Source organism: Mus musculus, chromosome X (assembly GCF_000001635.26).
Source record: "Mus musculus strain C57BL/6J chromosome X, GRCm38.p6 C57BL/6J".
Classification (NCBI taxonomy): Eukaryota; Metazoa; Chordata; class Mammalia; order Rodentia; family Muridae; genus Mus; species Mus musculus.
The window spans coordinates 99,451,623-99,467,989 of NC_000086.7; the positions used below are offsets into that span (position 1 = coordinate 99,451,623).

General features: G+C 49.4%; 1 protein-coding gene and 2 long non-coding RNA genes across 11 annotated transcripts in view; 2 read left to right on the forward strand and 1 right to left on the reverse strand.

Annotated features, from left to right (window-relative positions):
* Positions 1-2,550: 2,550 nt before the first annotated feature.
* Gm30798 lies at positions 2,551-6,106 on the forward strand. 2 transcript variants are annotated; one of them, XR_001782762.1, is made up of 3 exons: positions 2,551-4,596; positions 5,172-5,281; positions 5,619-6,106. It is a non-coding gene; the product is annotated as a predicted gene, 30798 (long non-coding RNA). The 2 variants fall into 2 exon arrangements; XR_387001.2 differs by having other exon boundaries at positions 2,551-5,281.
* Positions 6,107-7,378: 1,272 nt separating this feature from the next.
* On the forward strand, positions 7,379-9,658 carry Gm14808. Of its 2 annotated transcripts, none has more exons than XR_387007.3 (3): positions 7,379-7,534; positions 7,858-8,071; positions 9,020-9,658. It is a non-coding gene; the product is annotated as a predicted gene 14808 (long non-coding RNA). The 2 variants fall into 2 exon arrangements; XR_387006.3 differs by having other exon boundaries at positions 7,955-8,071.
* Positions 9,659-14,111: 4,453 nt separating this feature from the next.
* Pja1 (praja ring finger ubiquitin ligase 1) overlaps positions 14,112-16,367 on the reverse strand; it is a 5,535-nt gene continuing 3,279 nt past the window's right edge. For 2 of the 7 annotated variants that reach the window (NM_001083110.2, NM_001290555.1), the window contains exon 2: positions 14,112-16,367. This exon is cut by the window's right edge. In NM_001083110.2, the coding sequence (NP_001076579.1) occupies positions 14,943-16,367 (1,425 nt within the window). In that variant the 3' untranslated portion in view covers positions 14,112-14,942. The other 5 variants (XM_030251255.1, XM_011247544.1, NM_008853.3 and 2 more) reach the window with 4 other exon arrangements.

The window sequence follows — 16,367 nt, forward strand, 5'->3', positions numbered from 1 at the left end:
ATCCCTATGCATAGGCAGGAGTGGGACAAGGCCTGTGACATCCAGGGATGTTTCTAGAAAGAGAAGAAGAGGTTCAGCGGGCCTAGGCTGCCTACGTGCCTGAGCCTTCAGCCTCATGTCCACAGCTGTGGCCACAGATCCCAGCCCTGGGGAGGACTCTGACCTCAGCTGCGACCTCACCTGGAATCCCTGGACCTGCTTTGGGTGTGAACACCACCTGCAACTGATTTTACAACAACTTGTTTCTTAACCATGGACTCCCCCCCCCCCCAATAGCTAGTGTGCTGAGTTACTAGTCCCCTAAGCTATAAGCCTGCACCCTATCCTAGGACTATAGGAAGAGACGTAGAGTGGAAAACCAGGGCTTGCTTTCCAACAAGTAGTAATCATGAAGGCGATGACCAATGACTACCTCAGCTCTTCTCACCCCACCCCAACCCTAAACTACTCCCGCTCATGGGCTTCCCTCCCCCAGCTTCTCAATCCCTTATGACCCTGGCATTTCTGCCATGAGCCCTCCTGGCTCTCTTTGGTCTTCCTCTCTTGACCCACTCTGTCTTGGTCTCCTTTGCCCACACTCTCTTTGTCTTTCTCTCCCTCTCCTCAACCACCTCATCCCAGGGCCTGCTCCATGGCCATGTTTAATCTACTACTTTCTCTCCATGCTCGGGACTCTTCCAGATGATGCCTCTGAAGGCACTCTCCCTCCTATCGACAGTAAAACCTTGGCTTCAACCTCACCTTGGAGCGGTCATGTGCTCAGTTTATACAGCTTATACTGTGTTTATCAGTTTATCCGTGTTTATGCTGAACAACACGGATTCAAACAGAGTGAACCCCAAAGCATCTGTGGCGCAGAGAACTGAAACCGAGCAGGGGTGGCTCTGCTTTCCTGTGCAAGGGCTTTGGAAAAGCTGTTCCCTTGGCAGCCAAGAGACCTGGGTCCTACTCTGGGTTCTGATGCTATGTTACTAAACAGCTTCAATAGATACTTTTCTGTCTTGATATTACAGTGACATTATGCAATGAAGCGGTTGGCTTTACAGCCCTGCCACCCACCCCACTCCAGTCTCTGCCCACACCCTTAACATCCAGTTATCAGAGACGTCAGAATAAGAGGCAGGACTTAAGAAGCGCCATGAGCACGGGGAAGACTATTTCTCCATTAAATTGTGGTCTCTGATACCTCCCGTGGAGTGATTCCTAGTCAGATGGAACGCCCTCCTTGCTCATGAACAGTGAGTGGGTGCTGGGACTTGACCTCAGACTGTCATAAGCAGACACCAAAATCTGTGCAAAGACTCAGGTCACATATTTCACAGATGAGTTAAGTAGCAACCAGCCTGGAGGTGTACCAGGCCTATCTAGACATGCTGCTGCTGGATTTCTGTCTTCACCCATGCATTCCCACCTCCGGGTTCTGTAGATCCCACGACAAGCAGAGGGGTTTGGATATAGGCATGACGTTGTAGAGGTTAGAAGCACCTGGAAAAAGAGGTTTCTTGCATCTGCTTTGACAAACTACATATAGCTTTTTTTAAAACTTGTTTAAATGTTTAATTCCTTTTTCACGTGGGCTATTTATTGTATATTTGTAGGGATGTCTGTGCATGTGTAGAAACCAGAGGAAGTTGTTGGGTATCCTGTTCTATCACTTCCTGCCTTTTCCCCTTAAGACTGACTCTTTTACTGAACCGAAAGCTGGGCTGTTGACCAGCAAGCTCCAGCAAGCCTGTCCACCCAATAGTGCTGGGGCTACACGCATGCTGGAGACTTGAGCACAGGTTCTTAGGCGTTAAGGAGCAAGTTCTCTCTCTCTCTCTCTCTCTCTCTCTCTCTCTCTCTCTAATTTATTCTTCTCTCATATATGCAGCAAGCTCTTTTACCCACTGTGACATCTCTTCTGCCTCACTCTTGGGAATTCTGTACTCTACTGTGACCACTAAGTCCCTATCTCCAAGCCTGGCTCAAAGTGGCTTAGTTCGAACTCCTTTTGCATTAGGCGATTTTTTAAACTGCTTTCTAAGCCAGAGATCTGAAGAGCTAGCATTTGAAAGTGATGTGGGCTAGTTATAATTCACCTGGAGCAATGGAACCAAAGTAGAGATCTTTTCTGGTTTTCTGTTTTGTTTTGTTTCAGAGACAATATTTTCCATATTGTATTCAGATTTGATTTCGTTCCATCTGGAGAAGGAGGTCAGTCAGGCACATGATCCTCCTGCCCCTGCCTTCCAAATGCTAGGACAGACTGTAGGATCAAGCTGGGTATACTGCTTCTAGTTCCTGAGATGAAATCAAATGTCCTCAGGAGTCGCAGACCACATTTATACAGGTAGGATGGGCCAGAGTATGCTTCATAGAGGTAACGACTTTGTTAATGTGTATGAAGACACAGACACATGGACATTTAAGCTAGTCATATTGGCATGAACCTATAATTCTACCTTTGGGAAGGCTGAGAAGAAGGTTCAATACCAGCCAGCCTGGGGTAAATAGCAAGACCCTGTCTCAAAAAAAAAGTAGGCCATTTTGCTTCGTTGGACATTGGCCCTGAGAATGGTTTCAAGAGTGGTCTCAGATCCCGGGTCTGTGACAGACTATGCAGAAAGTATCATCCCTGCTGGGGGCTTTCATGTGTCCTCTGTAAGGCCCCACTCACACACCCTCTCTAGCTCTACAATGCTAGTGAGGAGGGCTTGAAGACTTGAAGGGCTTGAGTCCATGTGAAGCATCACCCAGCCTAGCCCACCACCCTAGGGGAACAATGACAATGTGACCACAGAAAATGCTTGTCCTCTGGCTAGTCTCTGCCACTGACCCTTAGTGTCAATGGAGGGACACAAAAAGGTCTACTCTGCTCCATGGGGGCTTCTCTCTCTCTCTCTCTCTCTCTCTCTCTCTCTCTCTGTGTGTGTGTGTGTGTGTGTGTGTGTGTGTGTGTGTACATATACACATATATGCCTAGATGGATGTATGTGTGCTATCCTGGTGCCTAAGCAGGCCAGAAGAGGGAATTAAATTCCCTGGAACTAGAGTTACAAGAACTTGAGTCACATTATGGATACTGAGAAATGAACCCTGGTCCTCTGCAAGAGGTCCACCACTCCCAGCTCCTCAACTGCAGTCTTCAACAAAACTCATAAGAAACATATAATCTCAGTAGCATCCACGGCTCAGGGAAGTAAGAACTCTTATTATCTTTATGTTACTGATAAGGACTTGATGCCCAGAGAGGGTAAGCCATTTAACCAAAGCCACACAGTAAGTGACTGAGCTAGTTTCTGAATCCCAAGCTCTGGGACAACAAAGTCACACCCCTCCCCTGACACAGCCCCCAGGACAACTGTGAATAATAACAGGATCTGGTAGTACTGTCTAGTCTCTGATCTATGTCCCTCTGTCTATTAACTCATGTAAGACTCACTGTAACCCTAGGAGATAGCATTATTATCTTCCTTGTATAGAAGAAAACTCACCCAAAGCTACAAAGTTGCTAAGGGGCAGAGCTGGAACATGCAGCTGGCCATCTGCCTTGGGAACTTTTATCCATTTCCCTGGCTATAGTTTAGGCCATTTTGGGTCAAGGCCTGTTACCCCAGTGACAGCTTAAAGGAGACATTCTCAGAGCTGACTGTTTACAGGCAGCAGGGAAGCCACCCCAAGGTCCTCATAGGCTGAATCCAGCATGTCTTCCTCCTCTAGGAGTGTAGATCTACTGAGCCCACCTTTTTTTTAAAGGCTTTAAAAAAATGCCTGGCCAAGCAGAAACAAACTGGACCTGACAGAGGCAAGGTGGAGGAGTGCAAAGAATGACCTTCCAGTCTTCAGAAAACCTGAGTTGCCTTTGGAAACACACTTCGTGACGTTGGGCAACTGACAAAGTTCTCTTGGTGTCAGCGTCCCACGGCTAAAGACTGTTGAGAGAAGTAAATGAAATGGCTATATAGAAAAGTGAATTATATACTCTAAAGTGCTCTTCAAGGCTCGTTTTAATTGTTCCTTGTTCTATAGGGCTAAGTTCTTCTGCCCAGCCTGGGCAGAAGCGGTGTCTAGGAAAAGGCTTTAGAAATGCTAATGCCATGTTTGAGTGACAGGCCTGGACAATGGAGGAGGGCTCTGTGAATGGGGCAGCCCAGGCCTGGGAGCTGGGCTCCCCACGTGGGAGCTGAATGGGGGAGGGTGCGGGCTGGAAGACACACCAGATCTGGCGGACTGGAAGGGTTTGGAGCTGTCAGCAATGGGGAAAGGCAAGAGGGCTACCTGCTTGCCAGGGGTTGGGGTGGGGTTCCCCAGAGAGAGAGGGATGTTAGATGAAGGAGCCCTGGGCTTGGAGGCAGAGGGTACAGACTAGCTGACCTGGAGCTTCAGAGGAAAGCAGTGGGAGAGCTGTGACAGAAGCCCTGGGAACCTGGCTGACTTGGGAGTGGGAAAAGACCAGAAGTTCTGAGATGGGTAACTCTGGGCCCGAGACTCTGCTTGTGGAGGTAGGAAAGGCAACATAGTGGCTGGGTTCTAGACACAGCTGGTTTCTAGACGCAGCTGGGTCCAGAAGAGTGAGCTGACCTGGGAATCAGCCACCCAAGGCCAGGACGCAATGTAGGCAAGTGTGCATGTGTGCTTGTGTGTGGGAGGGGGCAAGAAAGGGGGTGGCTTCGGCTCTGTCTTCTTCCCTCCTATTCAGCCCATCTCTTCCCTGGGCTTTCTCCCTTGATTTCCCCTCCCCCTTCACCATGAAGGCTGTTTTTGTTCCTCCTCAGGGCCTAGCCCCCCGAGGTGTGCAAACAGGAAGGACCTCTCCCCGGGCAGTGAGTAAGGAGGGAAAAATGAGGTGTTGAAAAGATGACAAGTCGCCCTGTCAGAGCTCACCTTGGCAGGGAGCAGGCGGCAGAGGCCGGCGGGTGGTGGGGGGAGGTCTGCCCTGGAAGACAGCCTACATGTGCCCAGAGCCAGGCGAGCGGATCTGCAACAAGCAGGCACTGTGTATTCGTTTGTTTGGTTTAGAAGAGTCCACCCCTCCTCTTCCCACCATCAAAGATCCCTTCCCTTCCTTCCCAGTGGGAAGAGTAAGGCCAAGGGGCCAGAGGCTTCGTGTGAGATGGAAGGGGAGGGGACAGATGGGAAGGGGCTGGGCAGGAGGCCCACCTCCCTCCTCTAAACCTGCTATCCCACAGCCTCCTGGCTTATCCTGCATCAAAGACTCCACAAACTCATCATGAACTGACTTCATCAAGGCCTCTCTCCACAGCCCTGCATGCTGTCCCTCCTGTGGGCTTCCCGTTTGGTAAATGACCTCATCATCTAGTCACCCAATCCAAGGCTGCTTCCCATCCCTGGTGGTTTCCTTTCCCAGCCTGGTCAGTTTGCTTTCAAACCTGTCTCATTTCTACCTTTTCATAGCCAGCGCTCTATTGTAACTTCCTCCTTCCCTCCCTCCCTCCCTCCCTCCCTCCCTCCCTCCCTTCCTCCCTTCCATCCCTTCACCTACCCACTCATTCAACCACTGGTCATTCAACACCTGCCACATGCATCCAACCAACTCACACTTTCACTGGAGGAGCCCCAGCATATTGGCTTCAAGCAGTGACTTGCTTTTGATGAGTGTTGTTTACTGTTTGAAGGACTGCAGTGTGGACGGACAGCTTTGAACTCATGGACATTCTTTTGCCTCCTATCGCTTCTCAAATCCTGGAACCCTCGGCATGTGCTACAGCATGCAGCTAGCTCAGTGATTCTGCAGCCAGCCAGCCTGCCAGGACTTGGATTCCCATTCTACTCCTCTCATCTGCATCCCTGGGGCCTTGGGCTGTTATGCACTTACTCTTCGTCGGCCTCAGTTCTCTCCAGTGGAGAGTGGGAACACGTGAGCTACAAACTCACCATTGAGGATGTTGATATTTAAAGTGAGAGGTGCCCGGTGTTCTATTAGTATTGTTATTTAGAATACGGAGTGTGACAGGGCAGGACAATAAGCTGCCTTTCTTGATACCCAGAGACAAGCCTGCCTGGGAGACAGAGGCTTGCAGCTGGAGACTGGCTGCCCGCTGTTTACAATCATCTTGTCATAAAGCTAGCAGGAGCGGTCATGATTAAAGGTGCATTGTCCGAGGATTCGAGTGCCTGGCTCTGTTGCTTCCTACTGGGTGACCTTAAGAAGGCATTTCCCTTCTGACTCAGTTTCCTAAGCAAACATTTCCCTCTTTTCCTCAGTTTCCTTAACACATTTGGGAAGCCTGTTATGTTGTCAGGCATATCTGTTAAAGTACATGGGAACTGCTTCCTAAAAGCAGAGCCCTTTTTATTTTATTCGTTTCACGGGTGAGGACTGGAAGGCCCAGAGAGGTTAAGGTGTCTGCCGAAGGTCACAGAGCAAGTGAAGCAGAGCTATCTGGGGCTTCACCTCACCTCTCTTGCAGAGCCACTTTCTATAGGAGCTGCCGGGGTGGGGAGTGGGGAATGTCAAGGTATGATATCCACGCAAGTGCTCGGCACTCGGCCAGCCCACCCAGGGAGGACCATCTCTTGGCTCTGGGCTCCAGGCACTGAGCAGGCCTTAAGGCAGTACCAGAAGACAGGCCAGATTCTCTTGGTCAGGAGCAAGCTGAAACCTGGGCTGGTGGCCAAGGGGACTCAAACCCCCGAGACTGCTTGAGAGCGGAGACTAAGTCACTTCAGGATTCCTCGGAGCCTCAAAGGGGAAGTCCTCAATAAATACAGGAAGGAAGCAGCCTTATGGAAGGTCTTCTATGGCTGTCGGTGCTCCAGGTTCCCAAGCCCTCCTCCCAGACATTCCAGATATCATTGTGCCTCTTTTCCTGATGAGGGAGTTGAGGCTCAGCATATAGATCGAAGCATGCACATAGCTGGGAGGGAAAACAAACAAACAAACTCAAACCAAAAACAAACAAACAAACAAACAGACAAACATCTCCCATCTGGGCAGAGCTGCAAGGTACTTGTGTAGTGACCACAGGCTTCACCTCAGCCACCGCATGGCAGCCAATGGACTAGCTCCACCGCTGCAGAAGCAGCTTTGAGTGGAGCTGAAGGGTCATCAGATTTGCATATATGGTCAGAGCCCTTCACTGACAACTCTGACAAAGCTGACCAAGTCCTATCCTCAACCGGCTTAAAAGCCTGGGGAGAGTTAGCGTGTCCCCTGGGGAACAGAGACCAGCAGGGGTTTCTGACTTACCCCCCCCCCCCCCCCCCGTCCCCAGTGAGACCTCAGGCCAGCTACTTTCAGCCTGGAGGCCTTGAGCCTTTCTTCTCTCGGTGCCTGGCTGCAAGTGAGAAACTGATGTGGCAGCCATGTCTAATCAGGCAGGGGCCCCAAGAGACAGAGGCTCCTTCATCTCAGCCTGAGGAGGGGTCAGTCTGGGGCTCTGGGAGGAGCCTGAGGAGACACTGAGCCCATGCAGCCTGGTCCAGCCCACATTCCTCAGCTGGCCTTGGTGTAGTGAGCATGCTCGATGCTCAACCGGAAGCTAAGCCCTGCACCAGGAGCCTTAGCTGCCATCTGTGCCTGCAGACTCTGGTGAGTGAGCAGAGGGGCTCAGGCAACAGTCAATTCCACGGGAGGGGGGATACTCTGCTTCTTCATCCTCCTCTCCCATACCACCCCTCCCCCACCCGCACCCCCAAGGAACATTGGACTCTTGATATTTTGCTTCAGATCAGGCTCAGCCTCCCTGGATTGGCCTTGCGGGGTCATGGCGAGGTGTGCAGTCTTTCTACATAGCGGGTGCTTGTTTCTTTTCTCCTGAGACTTGGGCTTCTACAGGCCCAGAGGGAAGAAGTGGGAGAAAGGCTTAAGTGCTTGTCTATGCATTATGTCCGTGCATTCACCTCTCCCTGTAGGATCCTCGTGTCCTATTTTGTAAAGCAGCAAGCCAGGGCTGAGTAGCCCTGTGCCTTGCTTAGGACTCACAGCTGACCACCACTGAAACTGTTCCAGGCTCCAGTCAACTGGGCCACGGCAACTGGAAGCAAAAGTCCTGGCAAGTCCTTCCAAGAAGCAGAATAACCATGGTGGCTGGCTCTGGGTCCCTAAGGAGAGTTGTGCCTTGGGAAGGTGAGTCAGGATTCCAACAGCTTTCCACTAAGCAAACAAACACAAAACAAAACAACAACAACAACAACAAAAAACCCTTTCTTTCCCATTCATGTGCGGGTTGAGGAGTATTTAGAAAATGCCCCCCACCCCAAACACAAAGACAATTAGAATGACCTAATCCCACCACTGAGAATCAGCCTCAGCTAGCTCAATGGTAGGTTTCCTGGTAAACCTGCTGTGAACATACACAAGGTCTATTTGACAGCCTGAGATCCAATGGCCCTGTGCTAGGCTAGCTCTCACCTTCCAGCCTGTACCTTATATCTTTATGAGACTAGGTCTGCTGGGTATCATTTCCACCTACGAGGCGGGAGTATGCCAACACTTGTGATGTTCTGTGGTCTTGGCCTTGCGGATGACCATGCTTTCCTCTTCCCCATATCTCCTGACCTTCACTCTCTATCACATTATTGGAGATCAACTAAGACTGTCTCTCTTTCATGATGCAGGGGCCACAAACGCATATTGAGGCTATACTACGCCTCTGGGTCTTCGTTCCTTCAGTTCTCTTTGCCTGAGCTCCATATCCCCCTGTTTCCTTCTTTTCTGTCACATATGCATATGATTAAAAGAAATCTCAGCCTGGCTCAGGGTGCACACTTTTAGTCCCAGCACTCCAGAGGCAGATGCATGGGGGAAAGCTCGGTGAATTTGATGCCAGCCTGGCCTACATAGTGAGTTCCAAGCCAGGCACAGCCTATTTACTGAGATTCTGTCTCAAAACAAACAAACAGATGAAACAAAACAATAACAACAAAAAATGAAAAGCAAACAAAAAAACCTCAGAGCCCAAAGCAAATCAAATTGTAAAATATTCCCCAGAGCATACAGTAGGTGCAGCTCAAATTCCCCAAAGCATGCAGTAGGCGCAGCTCAGTAGTTCAAGGTTCGCTTTCCGTGCCTTAGGCCTCCCGCACTACAGAAGAAGAGGAACCACTGGGATGGCTCAGCAGGGAAAAAGGAGCCTGCCTCGAAGCAAAGCGTGACAAGCAAAGTATGGTCCCCGAGTACCCATATGGTGGGAGAGAAAACAGACCATCCGACTTCCACCCATGTGCCATGTCACATGCATGCCCACACAGATACACGGATGTACACACAACAGTCAAAATGTAATAAATGTTCTATAAAGAAGAGAAGGAAGGGTGGGAGCGGGGAGGAAGGAGGAGAGAAAGAAGGAGAGCCAAACACATGGTGAAAAGCAAGGCCCCTCGCTGCTAACCTCATCTTCTGCTTCTGGTTCTCGGTCTTTCCAGTGGTACTCTAACAGCTAGCTAAACCCTGATACGCATATATCTTTTCTTGAAATAGGATCTTTTGTAGAATGGCCTGCCGCACTGCCCCTGGCTTTTGTAACTTGCAGACTTCTGGAGACTGATACAGCAGTCTGGAGGGTCTCCCTCGAACTGGATACAGGCTGTCCAGTAAAGCCTCTAATGGCTGTGTCATCATTTATTTAACTAAGCCCCCAGTGATGGACATTTAAACACTTGCTCATCGTGCAACTACAAACAAGGCAACAATAAATATCCTTGTGCAAACAAACTCTGCTCTTGCCTGTGTGGGATAAATTCCCACTAATACAATTGCTGGGCCGGTGTGTGCAGATTTGAAATGTTAATACATCACATTGAAGTACCTTTCAAACAAATACAACCAAATGACAACAATGAGAGCCCTAAAAGGACCCATCCTGTTCTCCTTCTGTCCTTTCCTTACTTGGTTGGTACCTCCTCACATTTGAGAAGTAGCCTCACATTTGCGATCTGGGAGCACCTCTGGGAGCACCAGCCCTCCTTCCCAGCTTGGCTCCCAGCCTTTGCCTCCATTTTTTCCCAGGACACCACTGCCCTGTTTTGAGCCAATGACCCACTGTAGACTACAAATTCTTTGAGAAAAGGAGTAAGCTTCCTTCATCTCTTGCAGGCCTCGGTTGTACACAGCACAGGCAGGCGGAAGCCCAATAACCTGTTGAATAAAACAAAACTGAGCATGGTGACGCTTTCCTGTAATCCCAGCCCTCCAGAGACTGAGGCAGGAGAACTCCAGTGAGTTTGGGCTTAGCCTGGGCTGCACAGTGAGAACTGGTTTCAAAGCTTTGGAGGGACACAACAGCAACCCCAAACTCAGGGTGCTGTGCTCCAGCTCCAGTTCTTGTCTGCCAAACAGGAACATAGGCCGATCGATTGAGCAGGCCTTGCTGGGGGCTTCCCTGCTCCTTGAAGATTGGCTGCCTGTGTCAGTGCCTCAGGCTCTGTTCTTCTGTGAGCGGATGCTAGCTCCTTGTCCCCAGCTCTTCAGAAGAGTGCCCTCTGGTTCCCAGGTCTTGTTCCTCCTTTTTCTGTCACCACAAGCAAGGTGTCCTCTTGTTCCTTGCTCCCGAGCTGGGTTTGCCATATGTAGGTGGTAGGCCATAGAAAGCCTGGCAACACATAGCACCTGAGACAACCTGAAGCACATCTGCCAGATGTAGCTGGACTGAGCTCAGGCTCTCCCACAGACCTCCAGATGCTCACTGGCTCCTAGCTGCTCTGAGAATAGGGCTGCTAGGGTTAAGACATCCCTGCTGCCCCTCCCCCCGGCATTCTTCTGCTTTGGCTGCAGAATGTCATTGACTTCGGGCCAGTCGGCCTTGACACTCTCCTGGAATTAACAGAAGGGGCCAGGAAAAAAAAATCACTGTATAGAAGGATTGGGGCTGCAGGGTCCAAAGAACCTCTTGTGATAGTGAAGTGTGGAAACAGGAAAAGGGAATGGGGGTGGGTGGTGGTGGGGTACACACGGAGCTCACAATGTGCCATTCAGCAGCCACAAATGCTCTGGCATTTGCAAAGGTGGCTCAGGGGCCCCACACCCAGTTTATTCCATGCAAGGATAGTCCAAGGTTAGGGCATGTTGGGCAAGTGCCATGCTATCTGCATGTAAGTCTCAGGCTCCAAGGCCAGAGGAGGGCCTGCTGAAGCTGGTGGGAGCATGAGGCCAAGAGCATATTCTTGAAAATCTGATTGGGAGGGGTCACATGGCTCCTACTAGGCTCTTGTTGCGCGAGTGCGTGCGCGCGCATGTGCACACCCACACCCACACTGACACACACTCCTCCTCCACCCATTCTTGCACCCAACTTACCTTGGGAGGGGATTCTAGTCACATTCTAGTCACACACTTCCAGCAAATGTTGCTGAATACTTTGGTGAGTACTACATGCCAGGGCTATCGAAAAGATTCAAACAGCTCTTAATCCCAACAACTGACAAAGCTGACTTGTTTGCTTGCTTCGTGAGCTTGTGCTTTGATCCCCTGGACCCATTCGACATGGAAAGAACTGACACAACACTGTCCTCTGATCTCCACGTGTTTGGCACCTATACACCCAACACACATATCATACAACGGAACTAAGTTGGACCAGAATATTTTTTCCAGAGGACGGTACATGGGGCTTCCTAACGGATAAGTAGGATTGGGACAGGTATAAGGACATTTCAAGACGGTAGTCCCTAAACACACAGGTGCAGGGGTTTTGCAGAGAGGACTAAAAACTGAGTGGTGCCTTTGAAAAAGGAAAGGGGCTTTATGACTGTCCAATCTCGGTGCCAGCTGGGAGTACCACTTCTGAAATGTAGTGTGTTCTCACGCAAGACACAGTGGCTTGTGCTGCAAGCTAATGACCAAAATTTGGGGCTATTTATCCCATAGCCAGAGACCATGAAGTGTGGTAGGCGGGACTTCCAATGAACACACCAAATAACCTCTCAAAAATGACTGTTTTGCCAGGTACGGTGGTGTGTACCTGGCATCTCAGAGCTTGGGGCTGGGGCTGGGGCTGGGGCTGGGGCAGAGACAGGAGGTTCATCAAATGTTTGAGACCTAGTTGGGCTAGTGAGTTCCAGGCCAGCCAGGATTACAAAGCAAGAACATGTCTCAAAAAATTTGTTTTGCCATCTAGAGGCCCATGAGGCCTATTATTCTAGAACTGTAGCTCCAGGTGCCAATAACGAACGTACTATAATTGACAAGGAACACAGCGACACAAGTGGGCCTAGGGTATCAACAGGTGTGCCATTTGGGGCTTTCTATTACAAATAACAGAATGCAACTTGACATCAAAAGGTTGTATTGGAGGGAGGGGTTTCTTGAAGGAGTCATCACGGAAGGCTGGGAATCGAAAATGGAGGAACGGAAGGACAGGCAGACACAGATGCAGCCTGCCAGTTGTCATCAAGGGCTGCTCCACCTCACTGTGGCCCCAAGCTGTCACTGCTGCTCGTGCCATTACCATCACAGCAAATGCTTCTGGACTCCGAGTCCTCCCACATCCTCCTCCAGACTTCAAGGCTTGGGGCACAGGGGTGTGACGGCTTTGGCTGGGGCCCTCCCATGTGAGTGAGGCCTAAGCTGTTCAGAGTCCCAGAGGCACAGGTCTGCACCCAGACTGCAGTACGTTTCTCCAGCCATTAGGGGCCCTCCAGGAGCACTGGCCAGGCCAGTACCTCCTTTCCCTTTCATTCTGTGGAAATGGGAAGTGTGGGTCATGGAAATGCTAGGGGAACGGGAAGATGATTAGTACTCAAGGGTGCTCCGAAAATTCTTTTGTGTGCATGGCAAACCACCAGAACCCACCAGAAGAGCCCTATATTGGGCTAAGGCCCAGAAAGAACACAGAAATGCTGATGGGGACTGAAGCTGGGCACTTGCAGCTACAAGGGTGGTGGCTTCTCTTATGTGCTTCTGCTGCGTGTGAAGTGGGAGAGAACCTCTGTGTAACTCTCCAATTTTATTTCTTTATGCTGGCTGCCAGCTGGGACTAATAAAAATACAAGGATACTGTAAGGGGCTGCATTCTACCAAGAGAAAACTCAATAGCCTCTTCCTTTACGGCCCCATCCCAACCATTCATCCTTCCACAAGGGTGATCTTGTGCCATAAGCTGGATATGTGGTCACTGAGTTTTTAGCCATTTTTCATTTCTAGCTTATATTTAAATTTTATTAGGTTTATTACTGTGTAATCTGTCTGAATGTATACATGTGCACCACATGTGTGCTTGGTGCCTAAGATCATAAGAGGGCATTGGATCCTCTGGAACTGGAGTTAGAGATGATTTTGAACTGCCATGTAAGTACTATGAATCAAAACTAGGCCCTCAATAAGAGCAGCATGTGCTCTTAGCCTCTGAACCATCTCACTGGCCCCCTGGTTTGGCTTTCAAAGGTTTTACATTGAGCCTTTACATGCTGTTCTATGCTGTGCTTTTCTTTTCTTTCTTCCTTACTAACATTATGTCTTGGGCATCTTTCCCTATCAGCACTTGGTAAAATTTACAACTGATGCAACGGACCTTTAATTTGACATTACCTGACTCTCAAAGTTGGGCACAGTTGACTTGCTAGCTATTAGCAAACTGCTCTCTAAAGCTGCTAGTTCACATGTACATCAGCTGCTTATGTCTTCTCATTCTTCTTCAGAGCTGAAACTAGGTTATGACCAGGAAGACAAACTCTTGCTTTCTAAAGAGCAGCATATGTTTCTCTCTGGTGTGTTCATTGACCCCCTCACTGAATGCCAGAGAGGTTAAAGACTTGACTTAATGGCGAGGTTTTCTGAATGATGAGTCTGCAGTCACTCAGGACAGCAATTTGGCATGATCCACTTGAAGATGTGAAAAAGTCAAGTTGTAAAATGATAATTCCACCAACTATGTCCATTTTAGAAACAAACCCAGTCACTTGTACACGTACACATACACACACACACACACACAAAACCTTGTGTACACGTGTCCAGAGATCTAGACAAAGAGTAAATACAATACTGTTTTCTGGTTAGTGTGTACCTCTGGATGAATGCAGTTACAGAGGAAGTCACCTGTGTGGGAGTTTTATGGATTTGAAGCATCGTGGCAAACTTAAAAGTTTGCCCTGTGCAGCCTGCTGTCCTGCCGCACTACGCTAGCACATCCCTACTTGTGCCACCGAGTTAAGATGTGTAAGCGCAGTCAGACCTTTTTTATTTATTTATTTATTTTTATTTTTCACCCATTCTGACAGTTTCTGTTTTCTCAAAGGTGATTTGTACTTGCTCACCCGTACACTTTGGATTCATTTTTTACCATTGTTTCTCTGTGGGTTTTTTTTTTAAATTTCCCACGCTTTGTTTCTCTCTCTTTAGTCAACCATTTCTGTACAACAAGCAATTATACACCTTATTCCTATTAAAGATGGTTTTTTTTTGGTGTTCTGATGAGCATTTCTAGTGAAAACTAGTTTTCTACAGGTGAGAACACTGAAACACAATACTTTTGTTGCAAATGCAAGGGATCAATTTGGAGTTACCTGGTATCACGATTTCAGACAAAAATCCAAATGATGCCATTGTTCTGTGTCAAAGCAAAAGAAGAACTTTAATAAGCTTTTACACCACTGCAAATACAGGAACATTAACCCATGACATGCAACAAAAGTAATTTTGTCTTTCCGACATAGTTTAGCAGATAGGTAACCCTGACAGCAACAGGTAAGAGAGACACAGTCTACAGAACAAGTGGGATTTGTTTCAACTTTCAGGTTAGAAAATGTATGTTCTTACTGCAATCTCAAGCAGCATTTAGAAAGTTTCCTTTCCCCCTTTCTACCTTCTAAACGAGAGGATGATTTTTTTTAAATGTCATTGTACACAACCATTTTCACATGGAAATAATCACAAGGAATCAACAACTTTAGTCTAATTGACTGACTGGTTTCATTGTAAGTTTAGAACAAGGGCTCCTGTAGTATTGTGGGTTTCGGACAGGGAATGTAACCAGGCTGACTGTTACGACGAGCCTTGGCTTTTAGAGCGGGGGAGGGAACATGCAGCGGCACACTGGGCAGGTGCCAGACTTCTGAAGCCAGATGGACACGCAGGGCTTGTGGAAATAGTGGTGGCATGGTAGCTCAGTTGCCACCTCCCCCTTCACATATTCGCTGCAGCAGATAGGACAGCACATTTCCTGGCCCACTGCACCATGATCTTCGGTGACCAGGATCTCAGGAAGGGCATCAATGCTCTCCTTGCTTGCTGGTGGGTTGGCCACTTCGACATCAACGGCGAGAGACTCCAAGTGTGCCAGGGCCGTCTCCATTGCCTGGGCCAGACGCTCTTCCAGAGCCATGTAGGTGAGGAACTGAGGATCCACGTAGGAGATGGCTTCGGCCACTCCCAAGCCATCGGCAAACCCATCAAACAGGCTCCAGTCCACTTCGAGGTCTTCGCTCACGCTGGAGTCATCTTCCAGGTTGTTGTTTCCATCCAGCATGAACATCCCAGGCTGTATGAGCTCATGGGTAGACTCATTATCACCCTCGCTGCTGCTTTCATTCTCATTGTAGCGAAGCCAAGGGATTTCTCCTTCTTCCAGAGAGGCCTGTTCTTCCTCCTGAAGAGATGGGTCTTGTACTTCTTCAGGATAACCACTGCCATTGCTGCCAGCACTGGCGAGGCTCCCAGCTCCGGCTTGCTGACGTTCCAGTTCTTCCTTTCCTGGCAGAAGCTCCCAGCTTTCTCCGCTGGAGGACTGGGGTTGCTCTCGGCTTCGGTACTTCCTGCGCAGGGCAGCCATCCACTCTTTGTCGCTGTCAGAATCTTCCTCGTAGTATCGGTAGTAATCGTCGGTGTATGCCCAGAAGTCAGGGTCTGCCATGGTTCGCCGCCGTCTTGGCACTTTGTCTGCCTTCGCTTGTTCACTCCTGGCATCCTGGTCTTCAGCATACCTTGGCTCTGAGCTGCTGGCAGCCTCACCTCGGCCTCTTCTGGCTAGGCCCTCGGCATGAGCCTCCTCAGCATCGGCAGCATCCCGCCACCTGGAAGTACTGTGTGGTACATCATCATCATCATCAGTATCAAAAAACACTTTGGGTTTCATGCAGTTTGGAGTCGCCACATTCCGGACTTTGGGTCTCACCACCGGTTCCTCGGCACTCTTTGGGGTGTTTTCCCCACCACCACAAATACTCACAGGAGCCCTGCTAGGACGAGCTGGTAAATTCTGCCTCTCCCTCTCCAAGCTGTTGTTACCTTTTGCAGCTGCCCTGCCTTCAGCAGAAGAAATCTGAGAGGCCGAGGAGCCATTCTGCTTCGAGAGCTCAGCTCTGCGAGCCGAGCACCTCGCTGCAGGGGGTGATTCTACCTTGCCACACTCTTCCTTCGCATCATGGTTAACACTAGTAAAGCGGGAAGACCTTGCCCCCTTCTCGGGATCATCCTTAAACTTGCCAGC